This window comes from Nestor notabilis, unplaced genomic scaffold (assembly GCF_000696875.1).
Source record: "Nestor notabilis isolate BGI_N333 unplaced genomic scaffold, ASM69687v1 scaffold1228, whole genome shotgun sequence".
In the NCBI taxonomy this organism is placed as follows: domain Eukaryota; kingdom Metazoa; phylum Chordata; class Aves; order Psittaciformes; family Psittacidae; genus Nestor; species Nestor notabilis.
The window spans coordinates 21,011-36,737 of NW_009941365.1; the positions used below are offsets into that span (position 1 = coordinate 21,011).

The window sequence follows — 15,727 nt, forward strand, 5'->3', positions numbered from 1 at the left end:
TTCGGTCTCTTCTCACAAGTAATAAGTAACATGACAAGAGGAAACAGCCTCAAGCTGCACCAGGGGAGGTTTAGACTGGTTATTAGGAACAATTTCTTCCCCAAAGGGTGCTCAGGCATTGGAACAGGCTCCCCAAGGCAGTACTGGAGTCACCAGCCCTGCAACTGCTCAAAAACCATGTAGATGAGGCTCTCAGTGAGATGGTTTAGTGGTGGCCTTGGCAGTGCTGGGGAACAGTTGGAATTGATGGTCTTAAAGGGCTTTTCCAATCCAGTTCATTCCATGATTCTAAACAGACAAATACACTCTCAAAAGAATCTTAAGACTCAGCATACAGTAAATTTCATGTGATAATACCTTAACTCCCCTTGTGGCTATATGTTAGTAAAGAACCTTTATATTATAATAGCAGAATAACATAATAGTAAATAAATATAGAATGGTTTGGGTTGGAAGGGACTTCACAGCTCCTCCAGCTCCAACCCCTGCCACGCACAGGGACACCTTCCACTAGAGCAGGTTGCTCCAAGCCCCTGTGTCCAACCTGGCCTTGAACACTGCCAGGGATGGGGCAGCCACAGCTTCTCTGGGCACCCTGTGCCAGCGCCTCAGCACCCTCACAGGGAAGAACTTCTGCCTCAGAGCTCATCTCAATCTCCCCTCTGGCAGGTTAAAGCCATTGCCCTTGTCCTGTCCCTACAGGCCCTTGTCCAAAGCCCCTCTCCAGGTCTCCTGGAGCCCCTTCAGGCACTGGAGCTGCTCTAAGGTCTCCCCTCCAGGAGCCTTCTCGTCTCCATTACTACTAAATGATACTAACTAGACATGAGTAAACGCCATCTCTGCCACACATGAGGAAGCAGCTCTCACAAGCAGCCTCTGTTTCACTGAGGTTGCTTTAAGGATATGAGACATCGGAGAGCTCAGCGCCCGTGCGCGGCGCAGCCTGTGTGTCGCGGGGAGAGCCCTGCTCAGTCACGCAGCAAACGCTGATTCAACGGGTGTGTTTCTATCAAATTAATTCTCACTGGAGCCAAACAGTGAGATAAGCACCATAAATACAGCCCTGCACACCTCACTTGTGACTAATTCCTCTTTCCCCTGTTACGACAGTGGCTGGGATTCAACCTAGACCAAGCCCTACAACATCCAATGAAGCAGAAAGGCCTCGTCTGGCTCCTCAGACCCACCGACCTGTGTCTGACTCAGGCAAGTGGGCAGGTTATTATTTAGTTTTGGTTTTAAAGGGTCATTTCAAATAAGATGGTTTTGGGGAGCTATAGAAAATCTCTTCTCCTTGAGGATTAACTTGCTTTTTATTTAAGAAGAGTCATAAACACTCTCTCCCCACTCTTGAAATAACATAAAACCCACGTGAAAGATACCAATTCACTTAAGTGGCAGTGAATGTGCACAGCATCTCTCAGAAGCCCAAGAGAAAGTTAACAGAGAACTGTATTTCTAGCTGAAGAACTCCAACAACTTCCCTTTCAGAGAAAGCCTTTATAAAGTAAGAATATTAAGAAAAGGGTCTATCCCCAAGGCTGTATTTTAAGGCAGACAATGTCCACGCTGCCTCCTGCGGCACACAGCACAGCCTCTCCTGTTAAAGGATCAGATTCAGGCACTGGACAATGTTTGAGGCTCTTTTCCCTTCCAACCTACTGCTGAATTCTCTCCCCTCCAAACTCTAGACCCAAACACCACACACAGCCCAATGCATACCTACGTTATACAGGTGTTTTTAAACAGTCCCCTTTAAAGACTGAGCTCTTTATAGGAAGATCAAAATACTGACTCAATATATTACATTGTTTTCTATTAGAATCATGGTGTAGTTTGAACTTTGACAGAGAAACATCTGACTGGTGAGTAAAACCCACACTGTTCACACCGGAGGCCAGCTACACTCTGCCTCTAACTACAGCTCACAGACACAAAGCCTTAATGCTCTCAGTAGTTTCTGGAAGCACTGTGAAGGTGTTTGAAGTCATCCATCCCCTCTTCTCCCTTCTCCAAATGTTTTTCTTCTACTTCAAAACACTCTTTTGAGATGGCAACAGTGTTAAAAGCTGTGAGTTCAGACAGAAACCTCGCAGTGTCAGAAGTTTGATAAACAAGCCAAAAAAAGGAACATATTTAACTCCAGTATTGATAAAGTCAGTTCTTCTCAAAGGTCAGAAGAACCCTTCAGCACAGTCCTTCCTTCCAGTACATCAGGAAGTGAGTCTATTCACAACACGAGAAGCAGCAAAGCAGGCAATTTAAGGAACACTCCACTTAAACATAACACTTGGCAAGGAAAGGCCAAAGAAGTTGCTATAGCTATTGGGTATCTTTCCCTGTGCTGCCAACACTGTCTCTGCAAAACCACGGAGGAACACAAAGACCTGTGGAGAACTCAATGGTTAAAACTAGATGAAGGTGCCATCTGCCTCCCACTGAGGTGTTTGGTTGAAGTTTCATGATCTTTTCAAGCCCATCTGTAACAGTCACAGACCCAAAAGGTTTCATCTGCCCTGTTTGTTCCCTGAGAAATGCTGTAATGTAAGCATGAAGCTTACACTTAAAAAAAGTTTACAGCTCCTGCCAGACTTGGTTACTTTATAATCTAATAAATTTTAAGTGTAACAGGCTGAAGAACATTGGCACACATGGAATCATGCAATCCCAGACTGGTTTGGGTTGGAAGGGATCTTAAGTCTCCTCCAGCTCCAACCCCTGCCACGGGCAGGGACGCCTTCCACTAGAGCAGGTTGCTCCAAGCCCCTGTGTCCAACCTGGCCTTGAACACTGCCAGGGATGGGGCAGCCACAGCTTCTCTGGGCACCCTGTGCCAGCACCTCAGCACCCTCACAGGGAAGAGCTTCTGGTTTATATCTTATGAACTTCCCCTGTTCCAGTTTGAACCCATCACCCCTTGTCCTATCACTGCAGTCCCTGATGAAGAGCCCCTCTCCAGCATCCTTAGGAAAAAGCTGCAATACCACAATCTCACACACTTAGAGGTAAAGCAGCACAGAAGGTGACTTTGGGGAACAAACTTGTCTTCAGCAAACAGCACGGACATTAACTATCCTCTTACTAAAGACCATAGAATAACCTCAGTCACATTCCCACAAAACCAGTGCCTTAAACCCCCATCCTCTCCTTCTGTAGGATGCACTTGATGCTGCCAACCTGGAGTTATAACCTAGGCAGCAATCCTCACACCCTGGGCTTGTGCAATACATTTATCCAACACAAGAAAACATTAAAACACTTTTAAAGGAGCTGATCCAGCTGCAGTTTGTTCCAATATGGCACCAATGACTTTGGATATACACACCTGTGCTCCTGGGACAGGGCCAAAGGGGTTTGGTGGTCTCATGACTGGCTGACTGTATATTAAAGTTGGCTGTGTCATTACTGGTATGCCTCCCATCTGCGATGGCTACAAGAGATCCAGACAGCATCAAATCACACACAGCATTAACACATCACAAGTATTATATTCTGTGGTTTAAGGAGAGAAAGGAAAATGGCACGTGGGTGAGAAGCCTTGGTCAGATTTGACACATGCAATCAGGAAGCCCTTTCTACAATATACTGCAAATAAAGGTTACTTTAGGGAACATTAGAGCCTTTTCAAGGAACACTCCCAATAGCAGCTGAGCCCATTTCATCTCTTGCTGCAAAGATCTGAAACACTAAAGTACTTGTTTAAGCACACGCATTTGTGCTGGTGCTCCTGCTCCCAAACTGAGGTTGGAAGCGCTTCCCTGCCTGCCTCTGAAAGCACAAGAACAGATTTAGACACCTATGCAGAGCTGAGCTTAAGAAAAATTGGGAATTGAGAACTCCCTGTGCAATTAACACAAAGTCATTATGCAGTCCTAGCCTGAAGTGTTACTGACACTCTGGCTGAGCCACGGGAAGAGTTTAACCTATATTAATGGTTTCAGAAGTCAAGTTTTATTTCATGTAAATGCCCGTCTCTAGCACTGTTTTTGGCAGTCCCCTCAGGCTTGGGCTCATACCCAGCAGCAGTCCTACTGAAGCAATCTCCATTCCCAGCAGCTTTTCCTTGACTAATCCTGGTACTCCTATCTTTAAACCCCACAACGAAAGCTGCTTTACAAACCACGCAAGATTATTTTATGTATAAAGTCCCTCTCCAGCCTTCTTGTAGCCCCTTTAGGTACTGGAAGGCTTTCCCAGCTGCTGAATCAAACTAACTAAGAAAATGCTTGCAGCACCATCAATGCGAAGCTGTGTAGAACAACTCTGAATCTACACCACTGGTAGTTTAACCATGATGACTTTGCACACCACCATACTACAGGACTTCACAGATGCACAGTGGGGAATACAATCCTCCCTCAGAAGAGCCTCAAGAACACAGCTGGCTGCTTTCACAGTTTGCTTACTGGGTGTATACAAGTTATAAATTGTTAATTTGATTACATGATGAAACATTTAGCTTATTTTTATACTATAATCTGTGAGCTGTGTAACAGCATCACTGTTCTAAGGCAGTTCTCTCCCTTTAACTCACCCAGCAAAGCTGTGCTACATCAAACCCATTCTAAGAAGGAAGAGTTAAGGCAAATCATCTCAGAAATATTCTAAAACTTGAGGTAAGACCATAAACTTGAGCAACTTTTCAGAGCAACAAGCAGTGAGGTCAGGTCTATGTCAAAAGCCTCACAGTGCTGGTGTGTCACAAAGATTCAACCTCAACCAGTACCACAACACATCACGAACTTACAGTTCTGTAGCACTGATCATTACAAATAACTTCTGCTGAGGTTGGGAGCAAGTAATTAAGGAAGGTTTCACTTCACTGGTAAAACATCCCTGTTGTGAATGAGGTTGTCTGTACTCACACGCTGCACCTATTTGCACAATATGCTTATTTCTACAATACACTTGTTTCTACACCAATAAAGCCAATTAATTTTAAGAAGTTTATGAAAAACTAAGTGAGGTATTAAAGGGTAAACTTCAATTTTAGACAAAACCCACTGCAGCAGTTCAGAAAACCAGGATTTTATGATTTGGTGAAGAATAAACCAATAGGAGCAGAAATTCAGTCTTCAGATACACAGTTGAGGAAACCAACCGCTACTAAACTATACACGATCAAACCTAAAGCATCCCACTTGAGCTGCAGGAATTCCACTCACCATCCCGTAGCCCATCATTCCCGTTGGCGTTGTGGCAGGATACGCCATGACAGGTGGTGCCTGGTGTGAAAAACAGTGGTGAACTAAGAGGAGAAGGGAGCAGCTGCACACTGGGAAGACATTGCGGTCTAAGGGTCAACTGCAGCACTTGGCTTGTTACGGATAGAGCAAAGAACAAGTAGGATTTGCACTCTTGTGTCAAGAGTGTATCCAAAGTATTTCAGCTGAAGTACAGCACCTAAGCTAAAGTTTCTACTGGCAAATGTATGATTATGTATTTGCTTTTAACCTGTCAGGCTAACCTAAACTGCAAGCTACCATTCTCTCAGCATCCTGTTTAAAAAACACAGTGGGAGACACGGAGAAGTTTGAGAGAAACTATTCAGGGAGCAGAAGCATTGTTTTAAACCCATAAAGTACATACTTATATTTCAATATCAGAAGTAACAGCACACAAGGAGTCTTAAGAGTGAATTTTAAAGATGGAAAGACCAAATTACCATTGCTTCTGCTGACATTAAGGGAATTCTCTTCTCTCTAGCCAGGATAACACGCTGTGGGGATTCTCCTATTATGTTTCAATAGAAATTCAACATGAATATCTTGTATTCTCTCACACTCACCCACTTAGTACAGTGAATCTGAAGAGGTTTCACATTCTCTTGGTGCTTTGAAGATACGTTTGTATTAACTTTAAGCTAAGCTAACTTTTAGGAACTTACAGCAAGATGCTGTCACAAGACAAAACCTGGGGTGAGGCTATGTTCTGTAAGCAGCTTGGCAACATATACATAGAAAAACAGCTGATAACTCAGAAGGGGAAATATATTAAAGACAGTTCTTCATATTCTTGGTTCTATAGTTCATTACACACTTTCTAAATTAGCATTAACTCTCACAAGGACAAAAAGAGGTTTGGTTTTCTTTCAGACTATATAAATATTCAGGTAACCTGCTGTCTATCCACTCTACCTCCTTTTAGACTCTCCTTCAAGAGTCTAACTTTCATGCTGTTGCTGTGGGGATTACTGTTTGTGACAAGACACAGACCATATGCATTTCTTGGTACACAGAGAGTACTGATACAGGGAAGAGGTAAATGACAAGATATTAAGAACAGTGGATTAATTAAAGCAGAACAATTGTAACATGAAGACCAGGACATCAGCAAAGCTGCTGCTGGATTCAGTTCTAAGGTATCAGCTGCCTTTTCATATATAGTAGCCAGTCACTGGTGTTTCAATTGCCATTGGAACAGATTTCCCCACGCAAGAATTCTCTAGCCATGTACTATCCATGTGTTTCACACAGCTGGCCAAGCTACCCTGAAAATACTTCTGTTTTGCTGCACAAACATGCTGACTACATTTAGTTTTGAGTGCTCAGACCTACCATCCTTTAGTTAGAGTTACCCTGCAACAAAAACAGAGCACAGGGAAAGACCAATATCACTGTTGACAAAGAAAAAACCTCCTTTGAAACGCAAGGCTGCATTCCTCAGACAGCAAGCACAGGTTACTGCCTGCCCTTTGTAAGCTGTCAGCATGGATTTTCTTGTTCCAGCTGAGCATTAATGACATATTGGTCTCTCCCCACTTAAAACAAAATGAAAACCAATCAAGATCTACCATCAAGGTGGAGAAAGTGCCAAGTATAACAGAAGCCCGTGAGGTTTCATGCAGTTATTCAAACACAAACATTTTAATCTTCATTCAGAATTCACCAAGTGCATTAAAGGCAGCACAGACACACACCCCAGCTCTCTGGCAGCAAATGGTACAGTTTAAAGCAAGGAAAAAAAATCATCTCAGTGTTTCCCATGCCATCATTCGAGTCAAGAGGCTGCAGACCACCTATGGAGTTGGTGTATGCTAGGAAAAGCTCCAATTTTTTGGCACACCAAAGATTTTAAAATGAGAAATGTGTCAATAGCAAGAAGGTTATGAGGTTCTGCAAGAGCAGTGGTTAATATCAGCATGCCAGTCGATTGCAAAAAAGGCTGTGGGTTGTTTCACTTACGTATTGTGGAAAGTGCATGCCATTCTGTATTCCCCAGGGAGAACAATTACATAATGCAATAACACTGGATTAGAAGCAAATACTTACACAACAGAATATACACAGATAGCATTTTAGTTCACAAATACATTAAAATGTTTACCCCAACACGTTCTTGTAATTCAAGTCATTCACTGAGACAACAAACACCTGTGATACTGTCACCAATATTAGGTTTGTAGTTGTTTTGCACAGTCCATTTATTTGGTATATGCCTTTATCCAAGCCTTATGTTCAAAAGCATATCTATTCAGCAAGCAGCAGCAACTCCACAATAAATAGACCAGCAGAGGAAAAACAAACTGCCTCCCCCTAATTTCTGTTTCAAGATTTGTAGGTTAATAGAACAGTTTCACAGGAAGAGAAGTGTCTCAGTGGTACCTCTAATAATAAAAGCTGTTCAGTGTAATGACTTATTACAAGAAGATGTATATACAAAGACATGAGTTATTAAACAGATTCAAGCACACAAGTAAACTCAAACCACCATTTATTAGAGCAGGTGAGTAGCTGCAGTTTCTTCAGTATCTACATGGCCTCTGGTGAGATCCACAAGCTTTACTCATAGAATGGTTTGGGCTGGAAAGGACCTTAAAGCTCATCCAGTCCCAACCCCCTGCCCCGGGCAGGGACACCTTCCACTAGAGCAGGTTGCTCCAAGCCCCTGTGTCCAACCTGGCCTTGAACACTGCGAGGGATGGGGCAGCCACAGCTTCTCTGGGCACCCTGTGCCAGCGGCTCAGCACCCTCACAGGGAAGAGTTTCTTCGTAACATCTAATCTAAATCTCCCTAAACATAAGCACAGTCTGATTCTATGATATGGGCCACCCAGTAGGGAAGAGGTGGTGGATCTATGGAGACAAGCACTCTCAAAATCCACAGTGTTGTATTATTATGCTGCAGAATCAACCTCCCCCAGTCAGTTACAGTCAGAGGTAATAATTCCTCAGGGGCGTTTTGTTACTTGTTCTGTCCCTGTACAGTGTTCCAGGTCATTGGTGAGAGGATAAGTAGGATTCACATGCAAAACTGTTCTGTTAGCATTGTGAGCACTACTCCTGTAAAATCTTGACATGTAATTAGTGCCCTGGCTCTATATGCTACCCCAAAAATCCTCACCAGTGCTGCTTGCTACAACAGACACTCTGAAGTTGATCACTAAAATTGACACATCTTAAAAAGAACTGCAGACATCAGGGCAGGAAAGCAGTCGTTATGCACATTAAGAAAGCTGTAGCCCACATCACTGCACAGATAACTTTAAAAGTATCAAGGGGATTAATCTCATGGTCTGTTCTCACCCCCACAGCAGGCTGAGTTGTGATGGAGACACACTTGACTATCAGTGCAACTGAAGAACATACTTTTCATACTTCTATTTTTCTAGACTGAAATGTGGGGCCCCCCAAACCCTCTAGAATTCACAGTTTTATGTCCTTGAATCCCAGACTGGTTTGGGTTGGAAGGGACCTTAACGTTCATCCAGTCCCAACCCCTGCCATGGGCAGGGACGCCTTCCACTAGAGCAGGTTGCTCCAAGCCCCTGTGTCCAACCTGGCCTTGAACACTGCCAGGGATGGGGCAGCCACGGCTTCTCTGGGCACCCTGTGCCAGCGCCTCAGCACCCTCACAGGGAAGAGCTTCTGCCTCAGAGCTCATCTCAATCTCCCCTCTGGCAGGATAAAGCCATTCCCCTTGTCCTGTCCCCACAGGCCCTTGTCAGTGAAACACAAAGGCTGCTATCTTGCCAAGAGAGAAGCTGGTCAAACACTACTGAAGTTTAGCATAAACCTGCACATGTCACAGCACAGCTAACAAATACTAGTAGTACAGACATCTCAAACTGACCACTTCTTCAGTTTTCTACTACCTTTCTACTGCAGCTTTAGATCCCTCTCAAACTTTTCCATCAAACATCACCTGCATCCCTAAGTTGAAAGGAACTCACTATTTTAAACCAAGTATTTGCTTACCAGCGTCGGAGCATTCCACGCGGTTGTAGGTGCAATCTTGGGTTGCCAGTTGGAACCTCCTGTTAGTTTCTTCTCACCTGGCTGAGTCCAGTTTACATCACTTCAAATAAATTTTTTAAAGGGTTGTTAGAAAATATTGGATTTTCTTACAAAACTCCCTCAGGCAAACACTATTTCCTATTAGTAACATGGCTTCTTTTGTTAAAGAAGCTCATTTAGCAAAGGAGTTTATAAAAGTCTCTTCACAGTTTCTTTTGGCTAGAAAAAGTAAGGTAAGATGTTCAACATGAGCCTGCTCAGCTTTATCTAATCTCAGTTGAGTTCCCCAGTACAGGGAAGTCAGTCTAGCTGACTGTCCTTGGGTCAAGATAGTTTAGTTAGAAGCAGCTGCTAGAGCAGATGTGCACTGTCCCAGAATACACCCTGCTTCAAAATTCACTTGTCTAAAGCTCAACCACAAGCCGGAGGTTTTAATTTCAGTCTTTAATACAGCTCTGCACACACTCAGATCACACGAAGCATTTAAGGTTTGCCAAGATTACCTACAAAGAAACATTTTGATGAACTGATTTCCTAAATATATATAAAGCCTGAAAGGAATTAAAGACAGGAGACATCTTGCCTGCTGTGATCACTGTTATTACCCCTCAGTCTACAGTCACCTTCCAACAGCTCTCAATAATTCATTTTACTCTGTATGAGAAGCAAAGTACAACCCCAAACATGCTCTGAAGGTTTCCATTATGTTGTTACACACAGGTTTGAAACTTTGCTGTCATAAAAGTTTACTATCAAGAAAATAAAAGTGATCAACTTTTGATAAAGCATACTCACTTTTTAGTAGTTCCATTCCCAATGCCCAAATCTGTGACAAAGTAGAAAAAGATACTATTGAAGTTCTATTAATTTAGAAAGAAATATGTATTTCTATGGTAGTGGTTCAATACTTACTGCCTACAAGATTGGCTAAAGATGAATCCAGATCATCTGACACTAATTTGTTTGGTGGTACTTTGGCAACTGGAAGACTCTGGTTTTGAGAGGCCACTGTTGGTTTTAGGAGACCACCTAGTTCATCAAAGCCTGGGAATGACAAACAGAGAATAAGTGATTTGAATCCCAGGCCTCCCATGAACATCATGACACCCAATTTTACAGACAGCAAGTTCAACACAACAGCTTGAATACAACATTTAACCTAGTGATGCTACACTACACAAGGATTAAGACTTATTTTTTTATGCCTCTTGGTAAAGGAGGTACTTGCTACAGAAAAGACATTTCACTTGACTAGTTTAACCTATGTGGCACCAATTTTACATGGAATGGATTCACAGTGACTGCAACTCAATCAAAATATAACCCAAAGAATAAACGAAGTATTGCAATCTTACAAAAATATGTATTTGTTTTTAGTGGATCACTGCTTTGCCCAAAAAGAATCTGATGTCAAAAGTCCAGTGTCTAAAGAGCAGTAGTATTTAATTCCCAGATGCTCAAAAGAACAGAAAGACAACTATGACTACAATCCATATCAATTCTGTACACCTTGATTATTTATCATTTTCTCATATAATCTTAACATCAAAAGAGTAACAAAGAAGGAAGTACCAAAAATGTGTTGCACAGATACATAAAATTAAGGCACAACTTTACCTCTTCGAACCACACTCTACAAATACAAACTTAATTTGACAGCATGTAAATTGAAGGCTCTTCGCTGTGTGAGGTTCTAATGCACAAAATACTTCAGTGAAGGAAATTAGTGTAAATGTTTCAAAAAACAGCAGGATGCACACAGAAATAGTGTGTAAAGGAAAAATTCTTTGATTAATAAAGAAAAACTTGATGAAGAACGCTGCTATTGACCTTTTAAAGTCAGCGTTTTCTTCAGCTGAAACACTGTCATAGATCAAGAGATTTATACCTCAAGAATAAAGAAAGTTAGGACCTAACTGGTCCTAACTGGTGTCTTACCACCAGAATCTAGGACAACGTTAGAAGATTTGTTTCCAAACACAGACTCGAAGTCAACATTAAGGCCAGCTGATGGCTGTGGTTGAGCAACAGGAGATGGAGCGAACCCTGTGGGAAAAAGAAAGAAGTTGAATGTTTTTATACAGCATTTCCCATGAATCCACCTTCTTTATGCAAGACAAGCCAAGTAAATACGCAGAATATTTAAAGTCCAGATTACACCCTGACACTGCAAAGTATGTAAGAGAAAGAGCTGGTAGCACTTTAGTTGAAGTTTATTTGGAGTTACTCTTCCAATGAAAGGTTCTGTCTCAAAAACTGGATAGACTCCTTTCCCCACATGCTATATCTCTGGATTAACTATTCACATCTTCCTTATTCTTTTACCAAATAGTTACAATAAAGTTAGAGAGGAAATAATCACCATGCTTCTCCAGGAAGAGAAGCTGACTGGGCAGGGAATCTGTTTCAAGATTACCTGCCTGAAGATTATTCCCTCCACATTTTACATCAGTTGAGCAGTTCCCTTAGATACAACTGGAGTAAGATCCAAACCATCCCAAGGTGCCTGACTAGTAATGCCTTTGATTACACATTCATAACAGTAATAGTTTTAGAGTGCTTACTTTGGGGTTTTGATACATATTTTGCAGGTGACCATGTTTTGCAGATAACTTTCTAGAAATTATGGCAAGAGATGGGGAGTTGAAGCCAAGTTTCAACTCCTGTTTCTGTCTGAATTACTCCTCATCTCCTTCTAGGTATCCGTAAAGCAGTGTTCTCCAAATGCACAATTATTTTCAGTACTGTGAACATTTACTGCAGTACAAAGCACTGCTTCTGCTGTTTGGCAGTATTAAGTTGATAGTTCAGTAATATGGAATCAAGTGCTGATTTGTTTCTAAAATTGTATGGTTTCAAGTTAACTGTGGTCACGCACACAAGCGCGTATGCTCATCATCCAGATATTCAGGCAGTTGCAGAAGTAATTATCACATTATCTGAAAAGCACCATAAAATTAAATGCCAGCTTGAAAACCAGCTCTTTGGTTTCTAACAGACACGTTGAGGATACAGAGAAATAAAAGGATCACAAATAATTCAGTAGTAAAACACTGCAGTGAGCAGAATTAACTGATGAAGAGTACTTCTTGGATTTCATTTAGCTTGCTGTTACAGCACCTCATCTCAGTCTTGTTGTTTTACTCCCTTAAGTCACATTTCACCTAAAAAATTAATAACTATAGGATGCTATCCTTGAACATAAACATCACAGTCATTTGGATTACCTGTTCCTTCCTATTTGTCTTAAAGGAACTTGTAACTCCAAAGCATCCGTCACTAAGAACTTAATGTACTTTTCATTAAAAGCAAATCAAAGAGCATACAGCAAAACATGGGAAGCAGTAATGTGGAAAAAGACAGGGAGTAAATAATCAACAAACCAAAATGAGTATCTTTATGACAAGTATATACCGTCAAGTTGTAACAAGCCATTTCAGAGACTCTGAACTGTGGGTAGGAATTCCTTTGATGGGATGTCCTGCAACTCTTAAAACCGTGCCTGTACCAATAGAAAACTTGACTTACAATAGCTCCTGTTTTTCTTTAGGAAAACAGCCTTAACTAAAAGCAAGCTGAGTTGCCTGCTCTCACAATTTAGGAAGTTTCAAGCTTTACGAAGCTAATGAGATGAGACAAGCCAGAAGACAAAACAATCCACAGGTCTCCTTTGAATCAGCCTCTGAATGAGATCAAATCCTACCCCCGGTATCAACCACCAGCCCAAGGCATTTCCTCTGAAAATGGATGTTTTGAAAGGTGCAAAGGTCAGTATTTTGGTGGAGTTCCTTTGAGAGAACAGACCAACAAGACTTGACAGAAACTAACCCTGCTTTTTGGATATGGAACAAAGGGAACAGTCATAGATAGTATTTAACCTTTCGTTAAATGACTCTAGTTATTTCTATTCAAAGACTCTAAACCAAAATGTGACTTCATGGTGCTTTTAAGAACTAACTCTCCCAGAAACCATTTATTGAAGGTATTCCTAAACCTTGCACAGTAACGATGTTAACACTCCCTGTTCACTCTGGTTTACATAGATCATCATTTGTCATGGTCCACAGCCTGTCCAATAGCTGTCAGGATGGTATTCCAGAACCAGCACCTGTACTGGGTCACTATACAGATGTTACACAGCTGCACAAATGATTAGGCTGTAATATAATGCAGCAGATACCTCTTTCTCATGCTGTGTTGCAAAGCTTTGTACTAGTTTAGTGCACTGTTTAAGAGTGATATATCAACAAAAACGCCATAAGCAGCAAGAACATCCCAATCCCTTTGTTTTAAAAACAAAGAGATAGAGGAAGATGAGAAGATACTTATAACATGCAAGTCTTGGGTGCGGTATGTAGCAACATGTAAGCTACAAGAGATCCTGAAATGGGGAGATACTCATTTCATGTTTAGACTAAGTAAGTCTTAGTTTAGCATAAGCTGAAAAAATAGGTACTATTTGTGACAATGCACCTTGCACAAGCACATGAATGAAAGCTGGAGCCACTATAATAACACGCTTCTGTAGCCAATGACATGCCTACTAGTTCTAGGCACAGAACACATTCAAACTCCTGTGTTTGTGGAAAGGCTGTATCCCATTACCTACCTCCAAATAGACCAGCTACAGAAGAAGGCTCATTGCGGAAATGAGAAGCATTAGGGTAAGCTTGAGGACCACAAAAAGAGTCTGATAAGGCGTATCACACAAGAGAGAAAGCCAGGAAAGGAGAAGAGGGAGAGTTACAGAAAGAGAACCAAGATACACTGTTTATCTGCTATTCAAAACGTCTAATTTCAGGTCAGCCTATAAATCCACATATACACTAATAACATAGAACCAATGGAATGAAATCAATACACATCACACATACAGCAAGAAACAGATTTACATTTATCTATAACACGAAAGGGGAAAGCATGGTTTCAAAGTTACAACTATATTAGGATAAATATTTTTCATTAAAGCAAATGCCATGTTTTACACCCATGGAAGAAATGAGTGTAAAAGCTTCAAGGCATTTTTCTTATACCTGAAGTATAAGGACACAGCCCAATAGTAGATTCATATTTGGTTGCCACAAAGGGATTTAGTTGAGTAAACGGATTGTAATGATCTAAAGAACCAGAAAGAGTTATTTTAAATCCACATTCACTTTGTTGTAGCACCTTGTTTGTGCTACAGCTAAAACTGCAGTTACATATCACATGTGGGCCCATCAGGAGGTCAGGTCACACTTTGGTTCTAGATGTATCTTCAGAGAATGAGACACTGGAAGGGAATGCAACGTACCGATGTCATCCTTCTCCAGTGACCTCAGGGCTGCCATGTGCTGAACACTACAAAACCCAGCAAGTGCCACAAATACCCACCAGGTTCCCTGTTTCCAGTCCTGCTCTGCTACAACTTTTCGTATGACTGCTGAACAAATTATGCAGAGGAAACTGATCTGATTGAATAATAACCTTACTAAACCCAGCTGTATTTCAAATAATCAATCTACATTAGCATGTAGAATGTAACTGCCAGTTCATTATGCAGTAGTACCAGCTCACAGTACTTATACTGCTGCCTCAGCCAAGTAAAGCTCTCTGGGAATCCTGTGTAAAGAAGTTCTCAGCAACAGTTCTTGTGCTTGATCTTGCTTGTTTTCTCTTTTCCCTAACCAAAGACAAGCTAGGGAACTAGTCTGCTGAGGTGACAAAATACAGGGGGCTTGAATGTCTCTAAAGAGAGCCCTTTGGTTTATCTCTATTCAAGTACCAGAGATCATAGAACAATTTGAGTTGGAAGGGACCTCCAAAGCTCATGTAAGTCCAACCCCTCTGCAATGAGCAGGCACATCTTCAACTAGATCAGGTTGCCCAGAACCACATCCAGCCTGGCCTTGAGTGTCTCCAGGGATGGTGCATCCACCACCTCTCTGGCCAACCTGTGCCAGGGTTTTATTGCCCTCTTTGTAAAGAATTTCTTCCTCACATCCAGCCTGAGTCTCCCTTCTTTTAGTTTGAAACCATCACCCCCTTGTCCATTTGCAACAGGCCGTGCTATAAAGTATCTCCCCATCTTTCTTATAGGCCCCTTTTAAGAACTGGAAGGCCATAGTAACGTCTCTCTAGGCTGAACAACCCCAACTCTCTCAGCCTCTCTTCATAGGAGAAGTGCTCCAGCCCTCTGATCATTTCTGTGGCCCTCCTCTCTAACACATCCACATCTTTCCTGTACTAAGGAGTCCAGAGTTGGATGCAGTACTTCAGGTGAGGTCCCACCACAGCAGAGTAGATAAAGATTTCTTTGTAATAAGAGTGTAGATTCTTCCCTGATCAATTCTAGTGGGGTTCGAACAGCAAAAAGCAAGCCTGTTGTGCAGCACAATTATCTTTAAATGTAGCTTTGCTGAAGAACAGAACTGACATGTAAGTAATTGATTTTTAGTCTATGAAAGCTAAGTTAATTCTTCATCTTGAAAAGTAATCAAATTACTATGCAG

The 15,727-nt window shown here is 41.8% G+C and overlaps 1 protein-coding gene across 3 annotated transcripts in view; it reads right to left on the reverse strand.

Annotated features, from left to right (window-relative positions):
- PICALM (phosphatidylinositol binding clathrin assembly protein) overlaps window positions 1-15,727 on the reverse strand; it is a 41,406-nt gene that overhangs the window by 5,648 nt on the left and 20,031 nt on the right. For 2 of the 3 annotated variants that reach the window (XM_010020837.1, XM_010020836.1), the window contains 6 exons: window positions 11,175-11,282; window positions 10,149-10,280; window positions 10,032-10,062; window positions 9,198-9,297; window positions 5,166-5,225; window positions 3,326-3,430 (listed from right to left, as the gene is read on the reverse strand). In XM_010020837.1, coding sequence (XP_010019139.1) covers window positions 3,326-3,430; window positions 5,166-5,225; window positions 9,198-9,297; window positions 10,032-10,062; window positions 10,149-10,280; window positions 11,175-11,282 — 536 coding nt within the window. Of the gene's footprint in view, window positions 1-3,325; window positions 3,431-5,165; window positions 5,226-7,184; window positions 7,209-9,197; window positions 9,298-10,031; window positions 10,063-10,148; window positions 10,281-11,174; window positions 11,283-15,727 lie in introns of all 3 variants that reach the window. The other variant, XM_010020839.1, reaches the window with a different exon arrangement.